General features: G+C 34.5%; 1 protein-coding gene across 3 annotated transcripts in view; it reads right to left on the minus strand.

Moving 5' to 3' along the window:
* The window catches only part of LOC129253452 (elongation of very long chain fatty acids protein AAEL008004), a 47,230-nt gene that overhangs the window by 31,546 nt on the left and 506 nt on the right, over window positions 1-15,178 (minus strand). For all 3 annotated transcript variants that reach the window (XM_054891828.1, XM_054891826.1, XM_054891827.1), the window contains exon 2: window positions 4,113-4,195. In XM_054891828.1, the coding sequence (XP_054747803.1) occupies window positions 4,113-4,195 (83 nt within the window). The remainder of the gene's footprint in view (window positions 1-4,112; window positions 4,196-15,178) is intronic.

Below are 15,178 nucleotides of genomic sequence, written 5' to 3' on the forward strand. Positions count from 1 at the left end.
AAAATTGAGGAATTAGTCAAATAGCACGCGAAACGCTTTTAACTTTGGAAGAAAATTATTGTTTACAGGGAAAATCAGGTCATTGCTATAATTTGTTTTGTTTTATAAGAATGGCGCTTTACGTGCAAGCAAGCACGAAATTACATGTCTAAAATCGTATATTGTGCGTCAAATAGCACAGGTACTTATTGACTAGTTTTGACAATTTATTTGTTTTTTATTTAATATTAATAATTTTTTATGAACATATAATTCGCACTCCTACAAAATATGAATCCAAGTTTTAGTAATTTATTAGAATTTGCTGGTGGTCTTATGTATTTTTTTTTTCATTTGACGAAATTTCCATATTTTTATATAGAACACATGTTCTCACATGTTCTCTCTCACCGTCAGCATAAATAATTGTCAAAAATCAACGCGATTTTTATGCTATTTCAAACTTATATTTGGTACCAAAATTCAATGAGCTATAAATCCTCGTATTCGATTTTTTTTTAATTCTGATTAAAATGTTTGAAAATTCGATGAAAGTGTTACGCATTTTTTTTTAATTTGCACAAAGTCTAAAACTGGAATTTATTTTTTTTTTTTTGTAGGAAAATTAATTATAATTTCATTATAATGGAAAGGGGCTTCGTCCATTAAACCGTGTCGGTAGCTTTTTCGTATATAGCAGGGAATGCCTAAAGCGCTTTTAAAAATTCATCTAAATAAAAAAAAAATTCATTTAAATAAAAAAAACAAATACATGAGAATTGCAGTTTTCAGCAGGAGTATGCTACTAGCCCCATAAGCTAGGCAGCAAAACTAGAATGACCAGCTGTAGTCAATTGTGGTGACAAGTTAAGAAATGCAGTGTAAGTATACGAGAGTTGTCTTTTATATTTTGTGCCTTTGCAACTCTAAGTGTGATGAGCTGTAGTTCGATATTTTTATCGAAAAGGCTGTTAATTTTTAGCACAAATTCGGGACCTGTAAATTATGTTAGTTATTTGCTCTCTTTTCAGTCAGTTGAAGAAAATAAAGATGGAATTAACTAGTGAAAATTTTCTTGCGATGATTTGTTAAGATTTTCCATGTGGATTATCGATTTATACTTTATTTACTTTGAATTTCGTTGAGGCTCCACACTTAGACATTGTGCCAAAAATAATCGTTGCTGTGCGTCAATTGATAATGCAAGATGGTCGTGCAGATATCGCGAATTAGAGGCAACTTTAGGCATTAGTGGGACTAGCATACATTCTATGTCGCATGAGCATTGGGTCATTAAGAAGATTTGCTCTATTCAGATACCGCATAACTTGACAATTGCTCATACAAAAGAGAGCTTTGTAAGAGGTAAAGAGTTATTGAAGAAATTCAGCCGCGGTGGTTCAAAGCACGTCTATAACACGAATCTTGACGTGATTCGGTAACGAATTTTGAATCTATTCATATGAGCTGGAAACAAAACAGCAATTCACAGTGTGGGTGTTCCAAGAAGAGCTTAACCCAACAAAAGCTGTTCACGGAAGAAGTTCCCCAAAGCAAATGGTCGTCTGTTTCGTTCGAAAAGTTGGTCATATCGCAACTGCAGCAGTAAATAAACTTAAAACAGTCAATTTTGAGTGGGACACCACCATTTTTTTTACCACCAACCGCCGAAGATGGCTCATTCTTCACCAAGATAATGCGAGCTCTCACGTATCGGCTCACACCAGAAAGTCGCTGAATTCCACCTAATGATTTCTTTTTGTTCCCGAGCATCAAAAATAAAATTCGAAGTCAACGTTTTTCAATGCTTGAAGAAACTGTTGAAACTTTTAAACATATCTGTTTGGAGGTATTCATTTCTAAGTGGTAAAAGTGCTTTGTAAAGTGAAATTGGAATTAACAAATTAAATTTAAAATAAAAATATTATTATGTTTTTATTTTTACTATTATTATTGATAAATAATTAGTTTAATACACTTTTAAATGCACAATCATTTTTATTATTTGTTTTCGCTTTTATTATTTATGAGTGCTGTCTTGCATACAAAAATGAAGATGCATTCAACTCTGATTTATGGTTAAGAATTTTTCCAGCAACTGTGATGTATGAATTATAAAAAACTTATAAAAAATAAATGTGGGTTTGTATGTGCGCAGAATGCGGCTGCAACTACCGATAATGGACATTTTCTACTGAATAGCAGTGCACCTCATTAAAAAAACAACAGTCGAGACAGGAGATAGACAGTCGTTGTAATGATGTGCAACGGCGACCGTTAAATTCATTGCCAGGCGCATTTTTCATTTATAGTTGTAGCTATTAGCGTTAGATTCCGGCAATTAGCTGCATTTAACAGATAAGCATCGTGCTTATAAGCCAATTGTGTATGAGCTACCAACGAGCTAGATGAGGCATAGTAAACACCAGAATAGATGATATGTATAAGTATTGTATGCACATTAGGGTGCTCATCGCAAAAAAAAAAAAACGAAAAAAAATGAAATTTAAAAACTCTATGGACTATTTTTTTTATTTTTTAATAGGAAATAACGTTTTATGTTTTCAAAAATTTTTTTAGCAATTTAAATGAATTATTTTTTTATTTTTTAATAGGAAATAACGTTTTATATTTTCAAAATTTTTTTTAGCAATTTAAATGCACTTTTTTTTATTTTGTAATAGGAAATAACGTTTTATATTTTCAAAATTTTTTTTAGCAATTTAAATGTGTCGGGGGTTCACCTTAAGCCACATTATTTTACTATCTTATGTTACATTTTTATATTTCAGGGAGTGTGATGTTTCTAAAAAAATATGTTTCATAAGGAAAAAGTTCAGTCTACTTTAGCGTTAGATTTTAATTCATAACTAACGAAATAATTTAGTTTACAAAATAAATTTTAAAAATTGAATACTACAAAATCGTATTTTATTTCGTCGCGACTTCTCAATAGTTAAAAAAAATTTAAATACTTAATTTAATTATAAGAGATTATAAAAATAAAAAAATATTACTTCTCTTAAAAAGAAAAAAAAAAATAGTATTCCATAAAAAACAATTTCAATCTACTTTGGTGATATATTTTAATTGATGTCTAACAAAATAATTTAAAAAAATTAATTTTAAAAATGTTACTCTGTAAAACCGTATTTTCTTATTTAAAATTACTAGTCGCGACCTCTAAATAATTAAAAAGAAGTATTTAAAAATTAATAAAATAAAGAAAGTATATCTCTTAAAAAAAAAGAAAAATTCATGTTAGCTATAAATCTTAATTGATATCTAACAAAATAAATTTTAAAAGCTTATCTCTGCAAAACCGAATTTTCTTTTCTAAAATTACTCGTCGCGACCTCTAAATAATTAAATAAAAAATTTATAAATTATAAAAAATTAAAAAAAAATAGTATTTCTTTTTGAAAGGAAAAAAAATTCACGTTGCATAAAAAACAATTTCAATCTACCTTAAACCTTAATTGATATCTAAGAAAATACTTTTTCTTTAAAAAATATATTTTAAAAACTTAATTCTGCAAAATCGTATTTTCTTATCTAAAATTACTCGTCGCGACCTCTAGATAATAAAAATAAAAAATATTAATACTCTTAAAAAGCAGAAAAATGTATGTTGCATAAAAAAGGATCTCAATCTATCTTCAATCTTAATTGATATCTAACAAAATATGTAAGAAAAAAATAAAATCTATAAATAAAATAAATAAAAATGTTACTCTGCGAAACCGTATTTTCATATTTAAAATGACTCGTCGCGACCTCTAAAATAAAAAAAAAATTATAAATTATTTCTCTTAAAAAGCAGAAAAATTAGGAGGTATGGCACTTAATTTGTATAAAATTTGTATTTTTCGATAGCAGCCCTAATGTAAATTTGTAAACAAGTGATCAGTTTGAACAATAAATGTTAGCCGCTCTTTACAGCTGTAATTAATTTTGTAGCTAATGTGCTACTGTAAAAGTTCGAAATGCTTCATTCGACAGAGCAACATTATGTGATATAAATTATTGCCAAACAGCTTGAGCGCAATCTAAAATGTTAACTGCAATCATAAATATATACATATGTACATACATGCGTACATACTTACGACCAATGTAAAGAAATCACTCACCTTAACTAAATAAACATATGTGAGGCAAACTGCAAGTGTTGGGAATGGTGATGACATCATCGGCCAATCCTTCGTCCTTGAATCTAAAATGACAAACAAAAAAGGAGAATAAAATTAGCTCGAATGCGGATGCCAGTTGATCGGGGAAATACATACGATATACATAGCATAGCATAGCATATCTTTGCATGCACATATATTTAAATTGTAGTAATTATTGATAATGACAGTATTTTTTAGTTTTTATTAGAATACAGGAAGATATTTCTAAACTGGTTATTTTATGCAATGCCATTCATACATACATCACAAATAAACGGGAAGTGTAGAAAGTTTGATTAATACCAAATACATGAACAAAAATAGTATACAGAGTTTCTCCAGCGTCAATTCTATCAATGTATTTCAATAAATTTACACTTCGAATACTTTGATTCAAGAAAGTTGATGCGACAGTTTAATGTATTGTAACTGTGTATTCACGTTTAATTGCTAATATACTACTGTGAGCAAAAAGGTGAATTTGGTTGTAAAATGAAAAATCTTTATTTATTCTTGTAAATCAATTTCATTCCCTTCAAAACAATCCCCTCTCGATGAAATACACTTATGCCAACGATTTTTCCAATCCCCGAAACATGCCAAATAGTCCATTTCCGGTATAGCCATCAGCACCTTCTTCGATTTAGCTGTTATCTCCTCAATCGACTCGAAACGCGTTCCCCGGAGTGGTCTCTTGAGTTTTGGGAATAGCCAGAAGTCACACGGAGCCAAGTCAGGCGAATACGGTGGTTGCGGAACGATATGCGTGGAATTTTTGGCGAAATGGTCACGAAGAACGAGTGCAGTGTGAGACGGTGCATTATCGTGATGCAAAAACCAAGAGTTGTTGGCTCATAATTCTGGTCTTTTTAGACGAATTGCTTCACGTAAACGACGCATAACGCTCAAATAATATTCCTTATTAACAGTTTGGCCAGGTGGAAGGAATTCATAGTACACCACACCACGAAAATCGAAAAAAAACAGTCATAATGACCTTTATTTTTGAACGACTTGGACGTGCTTTTTTCGGTCTGGCCCGCCTTTAGCACGACATTCGCTTGATTGGTCGGTTGTTTCAGGGTCGTAAGCATAAATCCAAGTCTCATCTCCCGTAATGATGCATTTGAGTTTGTCCTGATAGTCTGAAAGCATTGTTTTACACACATCAACGCGACGACTTTTTTCCAAGAAATTGAGAGTTTTCGGTACCAAATGAGATTTGACTTTTCGTAGGCCCAAATGGTCTTTCAAAATGGTTTTCACAGATCTTTCTGATATTCCGATCATATCAGTAAGGTCTTTAACAGTCAACCGACGATTTTTGAGCACTAACTCCTTCACTTTATTGACGTGTTGGTCATCTGTTGACGTCGATAGTCGTCCGGAGCGCTCCAAGTCATCAACACGTTCTCGACCCTCTTTGAAGTCTTTGTACCACTTATAAACATTTTTCTGCAACATGGTCGAATCACCAAATGCCTTCTGCAACATGCTAAACGTTTCCGCAGCCGAAATTTCATTCCGCAAACAAAATTTGATGGCACTTCTCTGCTCAATCAAATCAGACATTGTAAAAATCGAAAAATGCACTCTTGGTCGTTTGGTAAACACAAGCGTAAATATATTACTGATAATGACATTCACATGAAAGTTGGCCCAGATGTTATTAACAATGCTGCCGACTCATGAAAAAAATAACTAGAGCGAAATTTTAATCCCGCGAAGTTTGACAAAAAAATTAACCTTACTTTTTGCCCACACTAGTATGCTGACAACTTTTTTTATATGGCTAACTTCAGGCTGCCAAACCAGCGGGATTTATCATTGAGAACAAAATTAAAAGTAAAAAAATAAAAAAATAAATAATTAAATAAAGAAATTTGTTTGTAAACGAATTTGATGCCAGTATTCATGCATAAAAAGCTTAAGTCGATAAAGTAAAGTTTAATATGAAAAACAAAAAAATGCTTGAGAAAACAATGAAAACTTTGGTACTAACTTATTAGAAAACTAAAAGAATTTTAAGTTTTCTTGAGAATCAAAATTTATGGCCCCATATATAAAGCGCATATCTAAATATTGCTTCAATTACTTTTCCATTTCTGCTCATAAATTATGTGACTGTGCTAATCTCACTTTTTACTTATTTTGGTTAACGGGTAAGCGATTCACTGAAAACTCTAACTCACACTATTTTGAAACTTCAGGCTATGTTTTGGGGTGCTAATTCGTCTAACCTTGAAGAGCGTTAAAGTTTTGGTTCCCACATACACACACACACATTGGGGTTTAACAAAAATTTCGCTGTTCTTAGTATTCACATTCACATTCACATTCATATCCATTTACGTTTATTTTGTTTTTGTACTTTTTGAACTCGAGCATCTTAGCATAAACCCACTAATTAGGCAGTTTAAAGTCTAGTCAATGGGTAATAGATGACACGGGTATCTAATAAATATTAACAAGCATGTGTAATACAAAAAAAACAACGAGCATTACAATAACAGTCATGCATCTGTGGACTTTGAGTAGATGTGCACACACACATACGGACACGTGCTCTTAAACAATGAAATTAGTTCAATAGCTTCAATCTCAATGAAATGAGCGCCAAACTCAATGAAAGGTATTTGAACTGAAATATTTTAAATTTACTACACTTCGACACCAATTTATGTACATATGTATTTCTAGTCTTCATTAAGGATACGCATCACAGAATTTCAGAGCTATTAACTGCATACAAAATATCCATTCTTGAGCAACTCATTTTCTATCTAAATCTACTTCAAAGTTTCAAATTTTTGTGTTTGGTGCTGTTGTTCACAATCTGTTTAGTTTTGAATATTGTTTTGAGCAAGAAAAAGCAGAATGAACGGCGTTTCCTGTACACTAATTTGCAGGGAACCTCTTTCGTATAAAACGTTTTTCTTTATAACTTTTCTAAAACTCGTAGTGACAGCCATAAAAGTCTAGTGAAGTGGTCTATGCCTGCACTCTTTGTTGGTTGTAATTTGTTGATAAACTGCTAGTGTTTGCCAAAGCCCTGCTTCGATGCGACATTGGACAACCATTTATTACTTTTATTGCTATTTGAGAAAAGTTCGCCCGCCATAACAGGAGGAGCTTTTATAACTTGGTTGGTTCCGGGTTCGATGACCTAATGAACGTGAAACACCAAATAATAAAAAGTTTTTCTATAGTACCGGTCTCTACTGGGGGGACTGTACTGCATTTCTGCCATGAAAAAAGCTTTCATACAAATCATCTGTCCATCGGAATCAGCTTAAAACTGTAGGTTCTTCCTTCTGTGGATCCTCTTGAAGATGCACCCCACAAATTGAAGAAGAAGTTCGGCCAACCAACTGACAAATTATAGGTCATAAAAGCTAATTACAATAGGTACATATAATAGGTGACGGGGTGACCCATAGAAAGATGGGTTACTAAATTAAACGTGGCCTTAAAACCTTCAAGACGAACAACACCAGAAATCATAGAAGAAATACAGGGTAATTGGAAATATTGGAAAATCGTCCAGTGACTGAAAAATATTTAGTAAAAGCCCTAGGAATCTCATTGGGCAGTGTAAGCAATATTTGGACTGAACAACAACAATGGAACAAAAACACATTCGTGTACGACTTTCTCAGCAACATTTAGGGTCAAAATTTTCGAAAGAATAAAGTGAATTTTGTGCATCAATTCATCACTGTGGATGAGACTTGGATCTATCACCATCATTCTAAATCAAAACAAGATGCTAAAGTGGTAGTTAAATTCCGAAGAAAGTTTGTGTCCAGAAATCGGCCAAGAAGGTCTTAGCATCAGTGTTTTGGGATACGGAAGGAATATTGTTTGTGGATTACTTGCAAACTGCAAACAATAATTATTATCTGATTATTATTATAATCTTTTGGGCCAGCTAAAGGAAAAAATCTTGAAAAAATACTCAGTTTGCAAAAGAAGAAAATGAGGGAATGCATCGTCCCTAGGTGTCACAAGCGCATTTTAACAATGGCTTAAGCCCATGAATTGAAGTTCGAATTGTTGAAGCATCCACCGTATTCGCCAGATTGGGCCTCTAGCGACTTCCACCTGTTTGCAGGTCTAAAAAAATTCATGCGTGGAAAGCGTTTTTCATCAAATGATGAGATCATAATAGCTGTGGACACGTATTTTGCAGCCCTTCCAGATTCTCACTTCAGGGATGGGATTCATAAATTGGAATCTCGTTGGAACTAGAGTATTGATGTTCAGAGAGATTATACTGAATAATAAAGTGTATTTCAAACCATAGAATGTTGTTTTTATCATCGAACCGCAAAACTTATTGAATGACCTGGTATATTCTAATTACACCGTGCCACAGCAATGTTAAACATTTTTTTGTTTGGACTTACAGATTCGTTGTACAAAGATTTTGCTTGAGGCTACCCTTAATGAAATTTTTCGCCATATAATTTTCTAGAACATTTCAAACCTCTACCGAGTTTAAGGTTCGTCTAGGCTTTCAATACAAAGTTGGAACAATGGAAATGTTTATTTTAGGAAAAGTGGCCTGTAGATGCTCCACAGAGTAATATGAGTTCCTTTTTATCTTGGGTTACAGCAGATTTTGCTCTGTGGATATTAAAGTTCAGCTGAAAAATGAGGTTGGTCTAATAACTTACACTTTCGCCCCTTTTTTGGCATACAAGTCTATCTTCTCGTTTCCTTCGTGTCCCTTATGTCCTGGTACCCTAATCAGGGAGATCTGATTAAGAGTCGCCTACGTGCATTGTTGCTCTCTATAATGACTTTTGAATTAAACGTACAGCTATTTAAGGCTTTGAGAAGTGATTGGCTGCCTGAAAGCATTTTAATTTTTACTTTTTCGGACCTTCTTTGGATACGATTTCCACTGTTTCTATTATGTCGAAAAGCTTCCCATGGAAAATTATGGTATCTGTACTCAGTGTTAAAGATTTGTGTGCTCTAGGCCCCACTATTCCTGCTACTACTCACTGGAGCGTTTCGAATCGATGTGTATACCATTTTTGCAAATCATCTTGTAGCCATGTAGACGAGTAGATAACCTTGTATCTCTCAATAAAATTGGGTACGGGTTCCGTGTGTTCATTCGTCTTGGTCATGCATGTTGCATGTTCAACCCCGTTTAGGATATTGAGGTGCCCAGTAAGGTCTCCTGCTTTAAATTTTTCTTTTGTATGAGAGGAGAGTGCTTACATAGCAGCTTCCTCTTGAATTGCTAAGTGTAGCGATTTTAGATTCAAAAGCGCTTCCATGTCCATGCTTGGAGTAGTTTTCATAGCCCCTGATATGCTTAGGCACGCCAGCCTTTGTAGTCTGCACAGTTTTTATATAGCTTTAATTTGATTTGTTTTTGCTCACCATACCAATGCCCGATATAGTATCATCATTTGGATGTAGACCCAGAAGGTCATTTTAGGGCTGGCAGCATGATTTTTTCACGGCTCTCAAATTACGTCAAATACATAACTTAGGAATCGAAAACTTGCGGCTCTTAATGTTTTCGAAGTTAAGTGGAGTTTAAGTTAACCAGAAGCACGTGGTAGGTTGGCCTAAGTTATGTAAAAGTGTGTGCATGTTAAGTCTTGGTTAACAGAGCTGCTTACATTAGTGACTCAATTTTAAGAATTAAAATAATAGGGGAAACGAAAGAACGGTAAGTCTATATGTAGTTACTTAAGTAAATAGACAGCTTAGATAGTGAGTAAACAATGAAGGTAAGTACTCTTAAACTTAGATGTAGGAATAAAGTGAACGACAGTACACAGACGAAAAGCAAGTAAAGCGAGAGGAGGTAAGTATAACTAAATTAAATTATTACTTGCATGTAAATGTGTATGTATGTAGAAATGTTCTTGCAGGCAAGTGCTGTAGCTTAACGGGTTATATGTATATATACAGGGTCCGCCATATAACTTTACGGAATTAAAAATGCTATAAAAAAGAAACTACTCAATATTTTTCCAAATTGTTTTTTTTTTATTTTGAAGTACAATCCTTCCGGTTAATGATGGAACACAACTTCATTCATATAGCTGCCTCGGCTAGCCCTGCACCATCCCATACGATCGGTCCAATTTTTCAACACATTTTCGATTGTATGCGGGTGTATTTCAGCTATGACATCGCGTATGTTGGTCTTCAGTGCATCAATTGTTGCTGATTTGTTGGCATAACACTGGTCTTTGACGGCACCCCAAAGATAATAATCCAACGGCGTCAAATCGCAGCTCCGAGGCGGCCAAACGATATCAGAATTTCGGCTGATAATGTGATCTTCGAAGACAGTGAGCAAAAGATTAATCGTAGCATTCGCTGGGTGGCAAATAGCGCCATCTTGTTGGAACCAAATGGCACCAATATCCTCCTCTTCAATTTCTCGGAACAAAAATTCGTTCAACAAGGCCCGGTAACGCTCTCCATTGACGGTTACGGCCACTACTCGCTCATTTTCGAAGAAAAATGGACCAATGATGCCTCTCGACCAAAATCCGCACCATCCGCGTGTGGGTTTTCTGAGCCCCAAGTGCGGCAATTTTGCTTGTTAACATACCCGCCGAGATGGAAATGAGTTTCATCCGAAAAGATGATTTTTCGGTAAAAATCATTACCATGATTTTCAAAGTAATGTCGCAATATTTCCCAGCGTTCTTTGAGCGTATACACAACCATTTTCGTTCAGCGGAAGAATAAAGCTAATTTTCTGTCAAATCAGATGACAGCTAAGTGTTACCATTTTTCAAATAATACCTAGTTCAAAACCGTAACGATAGATGGCGGGCCCTGTATTTTAAGTCTAACTGTAAATGAATTATCCAAATTAATTCAATTCAAATCCCTGTCATATTCTATCTATAATTTACACAACTGCTTGCGCGATTTTGGCCGAATTTATAGGGTTTTCCAATAACAGGTGTTATTGGTGAATGGAGTGCGCTATCGGGAGATGATTAACGATTTTTTATGGCCGGAATTGGATGGTATTGATATGGACAACGTTTATTTTCAACAAGACGGCGCTAGACATCCCATCATTTGTATTAAAAAAATAAAAAAAAAAAAAAAAAAAAATAATAAAAAATAACATTTTTCTTTGATTATCAAAATAGCTCCTCTGTTTGAAAAACCCTATACATAAGTATTTTATAAAAAAAACAATATAGCTAAATTACAAGATTCCTAGAAGTTTCATGAGTTGCTTAAATTTAATAGTTTTGCGGTATCTGCTCTACTAAATGAAAATGTTAGTAAGTGCCTTCTGTGTTTACAAGACCTATCGGCATTTACTTTGAGCTCAACTCAGGATCCCCCACCTGATTTATAGCCATGCAGAATACGAGTGTAAAGTAAAATTTGAGAAATGAATGGCATACACAACTAGTATAAAATTTCAAGTGCTTTCAATAGCGCCGCTGTCGCTAACCGGCGATGTTGTCATTTGTCAAAAATCCAAAACGATCAGAATTACTACATATGAATGTGTTTTGAATGCGAAATGATGTACGAGAGAAGCTTTGAATAAAAAATATTAAAAATAAAAATAAATCGCATAATCGCAAATTTTTCGCAAACGTTTTACACGAATGGAATGTTTGCTTACGAACTGATAAGAAAGCGAATGCTAAGGAGCGCAAAGGCAAGGTAATTCACAAAATTATTGTTATTATGAACATGAAAATACCACAAAAGCTAACAGTTTTGTGGGTGGGTGCAGACGTCCGTGCATACATACATACATACACCTACATACATGAGAATCGCACACCCAAGCATACGTATGGGTGTATTTAGCATAGTTGTGTTTGTTGTGTGCTGGGTGTGGTGTTTGTGATATTTTCTGCTTTCAGTGCTTTTCAGTGCGGATTTTTTTACTTAATAACCGTTTGATTGATGAGCTTATACTCAACAAAATATGTATGTTGACGTTTTTGTATTATTGCGGAGCTTGTACTGACAAATGTTGACACTAAAAACACTTAGCAATCAAGTAGACATTGTTTGAGTACAATCAACCGATAAAATATTCGAACATTATACTTATTCTGCATAATTTATACATGTGGATATTTGCCTTACCAGCGGCTTCGATATTTTTTTCGCACGCACAGAGGTTCTTAGTGCTTCAACTTCAGAGACTTGGAATTTAGGTATGCATTTTTTTCACTATCACTATTGCTGAATGGGTTGACTAGTAGTGTTTGGGTTCAAAGCTCACTGCTGTGAGCACGAAGCATCAAAATTATTGAAAAGGCTTTTCCTGCCAACCCTCGGTAGGCAAAGGACCACTTCAGCGTTTATATCTACCATGAAAAAGCTTTTTCAGTTTCATCTTCCAAAAAAATATATGGACCAATTATTCCACTAGGCCAAAAACTACACCAAACGCCACCGAACTTTTTAGTGGGTGTAAGGATTTTTCTGAAATTACTCGAGGGCTTTTTTCTCCGCAGTTGCGGCGCTTTTGTTTGTTAACAACTACATCACGAATTTTGCGATTTTCATAAAAACTTTCAAACATTTGAACGCGTTATTTTTCACACAAAAAAATTTTAAAACTGCCAATTGTTCACTTGACAAATGCCAAAGATGTCATAAAAAAAGGTACTATCTTCGAATTATTCATTACTGACTGTTATTCTTCTGAGAAGAAAATGGTCTCTATCGCATCAGATATAATAACGAGCTAGGGGAATTCCTGCAAGGTGCAAACGTCGTGCGTTTTGTTAAATCGCAGCGAATCGATGGTTATGGAACGTTTGCAGAATGCCAGATGAAAGAAACCTCGCAAAGTTTCGGATGCACGCATGTATGATGAAAAGCGAAGCGGGCGATCGTGGAAAAGATGGTTAGACGACGTTGAGGACGATCTAAGAAGCATAGGAGTGACCTAATACCATAGCATGGCTATGGACCGAGGTGCATGGAGAAAAATAGTACTGCAGTAATATGCATGATGATGATGATGACGATGACTTCTAGACGTCAATTCTCAAGAACCCTTTAAAACATTTCAACATTTCACTAAGTTTTGACTATTCACTTATACATTTTTAGTTTAAATTATTTTTTATAAAAATATAATTCATTCTATAATAAAGACCAGATTAAACCAAGTTGCAGTCTTTGCACAGATTTATAAAACCTCGACAAAAAGAATTAAAAAAAATAGGCACGCAGTTTCATAGCCCATTAAATTTTGTCATAAAAACAAAGCAAGTTACACACGATGTTGTTTATTTTCCCCAAATAAAAAAAATTTGTGTATTTTTTATTATGAAGTATTTTGTTTTATTTGGAGAAACAACAAAATCGAGAAAAAAACGATATAAGAAATCAACTGGGTTTTCTAACAACCTCAAAATTGCACTTTATTGCACTAAAATTTGATGGGCTGTGAAACTGCGGATCCATTTATTTTTAAATTCTGATCAGGAATTTTGAAATTTTAAATTTGTTCAATTTTACTAAAACTAACATTTTTCAATCACTACCTATTTAATGGCAGGTATTATAATTTAAACAATCTAAAAAGATCGAGGGAATTTGTTTTCGCGGTCGTGGAACCTCACATAATCGTTTTTTTCCTTTAATCTGCTTATGCGATTCGTCCAACTGGAATACCACCCGTCTATTAGAACCGCGAAACACAAAAACACAATACACACCGCGTATGTCGGAAAATATGTATCCGGTAATTCCAGCTAGAGTCCACGTGTTACTCGAGTTCAAAGTTCTCTTAATGAGTACATTGAATGGGTTGGTGCATGACTACCATTCGGAATTCACAGAGAGAACGTAGGTTCGAATCTCGGTGTGACACCAAAATTAAGAAAAACTTTTTTCTAATAGCGGTCGCACCTCGGCAGGTAATGGCAAACCTCCGAGTGTATTTCTGCCATGAAAAAGCTTCTCATAAAAATATCTGCCGTTCGGAGTCGGCTTGAAACTGTAGGTCCCATTTGTCCATTTGTGGAACAACATCAAGACGCACATCACAAATAGGAGGAGGAGCTCGGCCAAACACCCAAAAAGAGTGTACGCGCCAATTATATATACATATGAGAGGTCGTTGTAGCCGAATGGGTTAGTGTGTGACTACCACTCGGAAGTGCATAGGTTTGAATCTCAGTGCATAAAACATCAAATGATATATACAGGGGCTCGAATTTGTACCCGATAAATAAACACAAATGTAGCCGAAAATCACTTTGTTATTTCCGCAATATACATAAAATATATTAGATTATCCTCTCCTCCCTCAACTCACATGAAAATAATTGCTGAATTGATGTGTGCTTACAAGCCGTTGCCTGCGCGATAGTGTTGGTCATCATTCCTGGCTTAAATCAGGCTCACAGGTAGCAGACTGATTTCTAGCTGCGATCGGTTAAACGCGGTAAAAAGTTCAAATAAATAATATTTGGAGCAAACCTAAACATTAAATAAATATTCACTACCATAAAGCTCACTAGCTCATTTCACCCTCTTAATTGTAAAGGGTGTTGACAGCTGAAAATTTCAACATATGTGACCTTTCGTTAAATCGTTTAACGCCAGAACAACATTTCCAAATTATGGAAATTTACTTCGAAAAAAAATTATATTAATCTGTTCCCGATGCTCATAGAGCACTGGCGGCATTATCGGTCCTTATTTCGAAGGATCAAGCCATGCTGACTGAATTTTGGTTTCCAAAAACTAGCCAATTTAACTTCGACGACATGCGGCTAAAACAACGTGCCGCAACTTGCCAAACAGCGTGCTTATCAATCGATTTATTGCAATATTCATGCCCTTATTGACGCAATGTCGCCAAGATTGGACTGGCCGAATGGACCAACTTATGGATATTTATCATCATCATATTCAGACATCATCTTCAAAAAATATATGTCATTGTATTAACATAATTTAAACAAGCTCATAAAAAACACCCTATATTATCGCCTCCATTGGCTTCCTAACAACCGGTCACCTCGCTCCCT

Source organism: Anastrepha obliqua, chromosome 1, assembly GCF_027943255.1.
Source record: "Anastrepha obliqua isolate idAnaObli1 chromosome 1, idAnaObli1_1.0, whole genome shotgun sequence".
Classification (NCBI taxonomy): Eukaryota; Metazoa; Arthropoda; class Insecta; order Diptera; family Tephritidae; genus Anastrepha; species Anastrepha obliqua.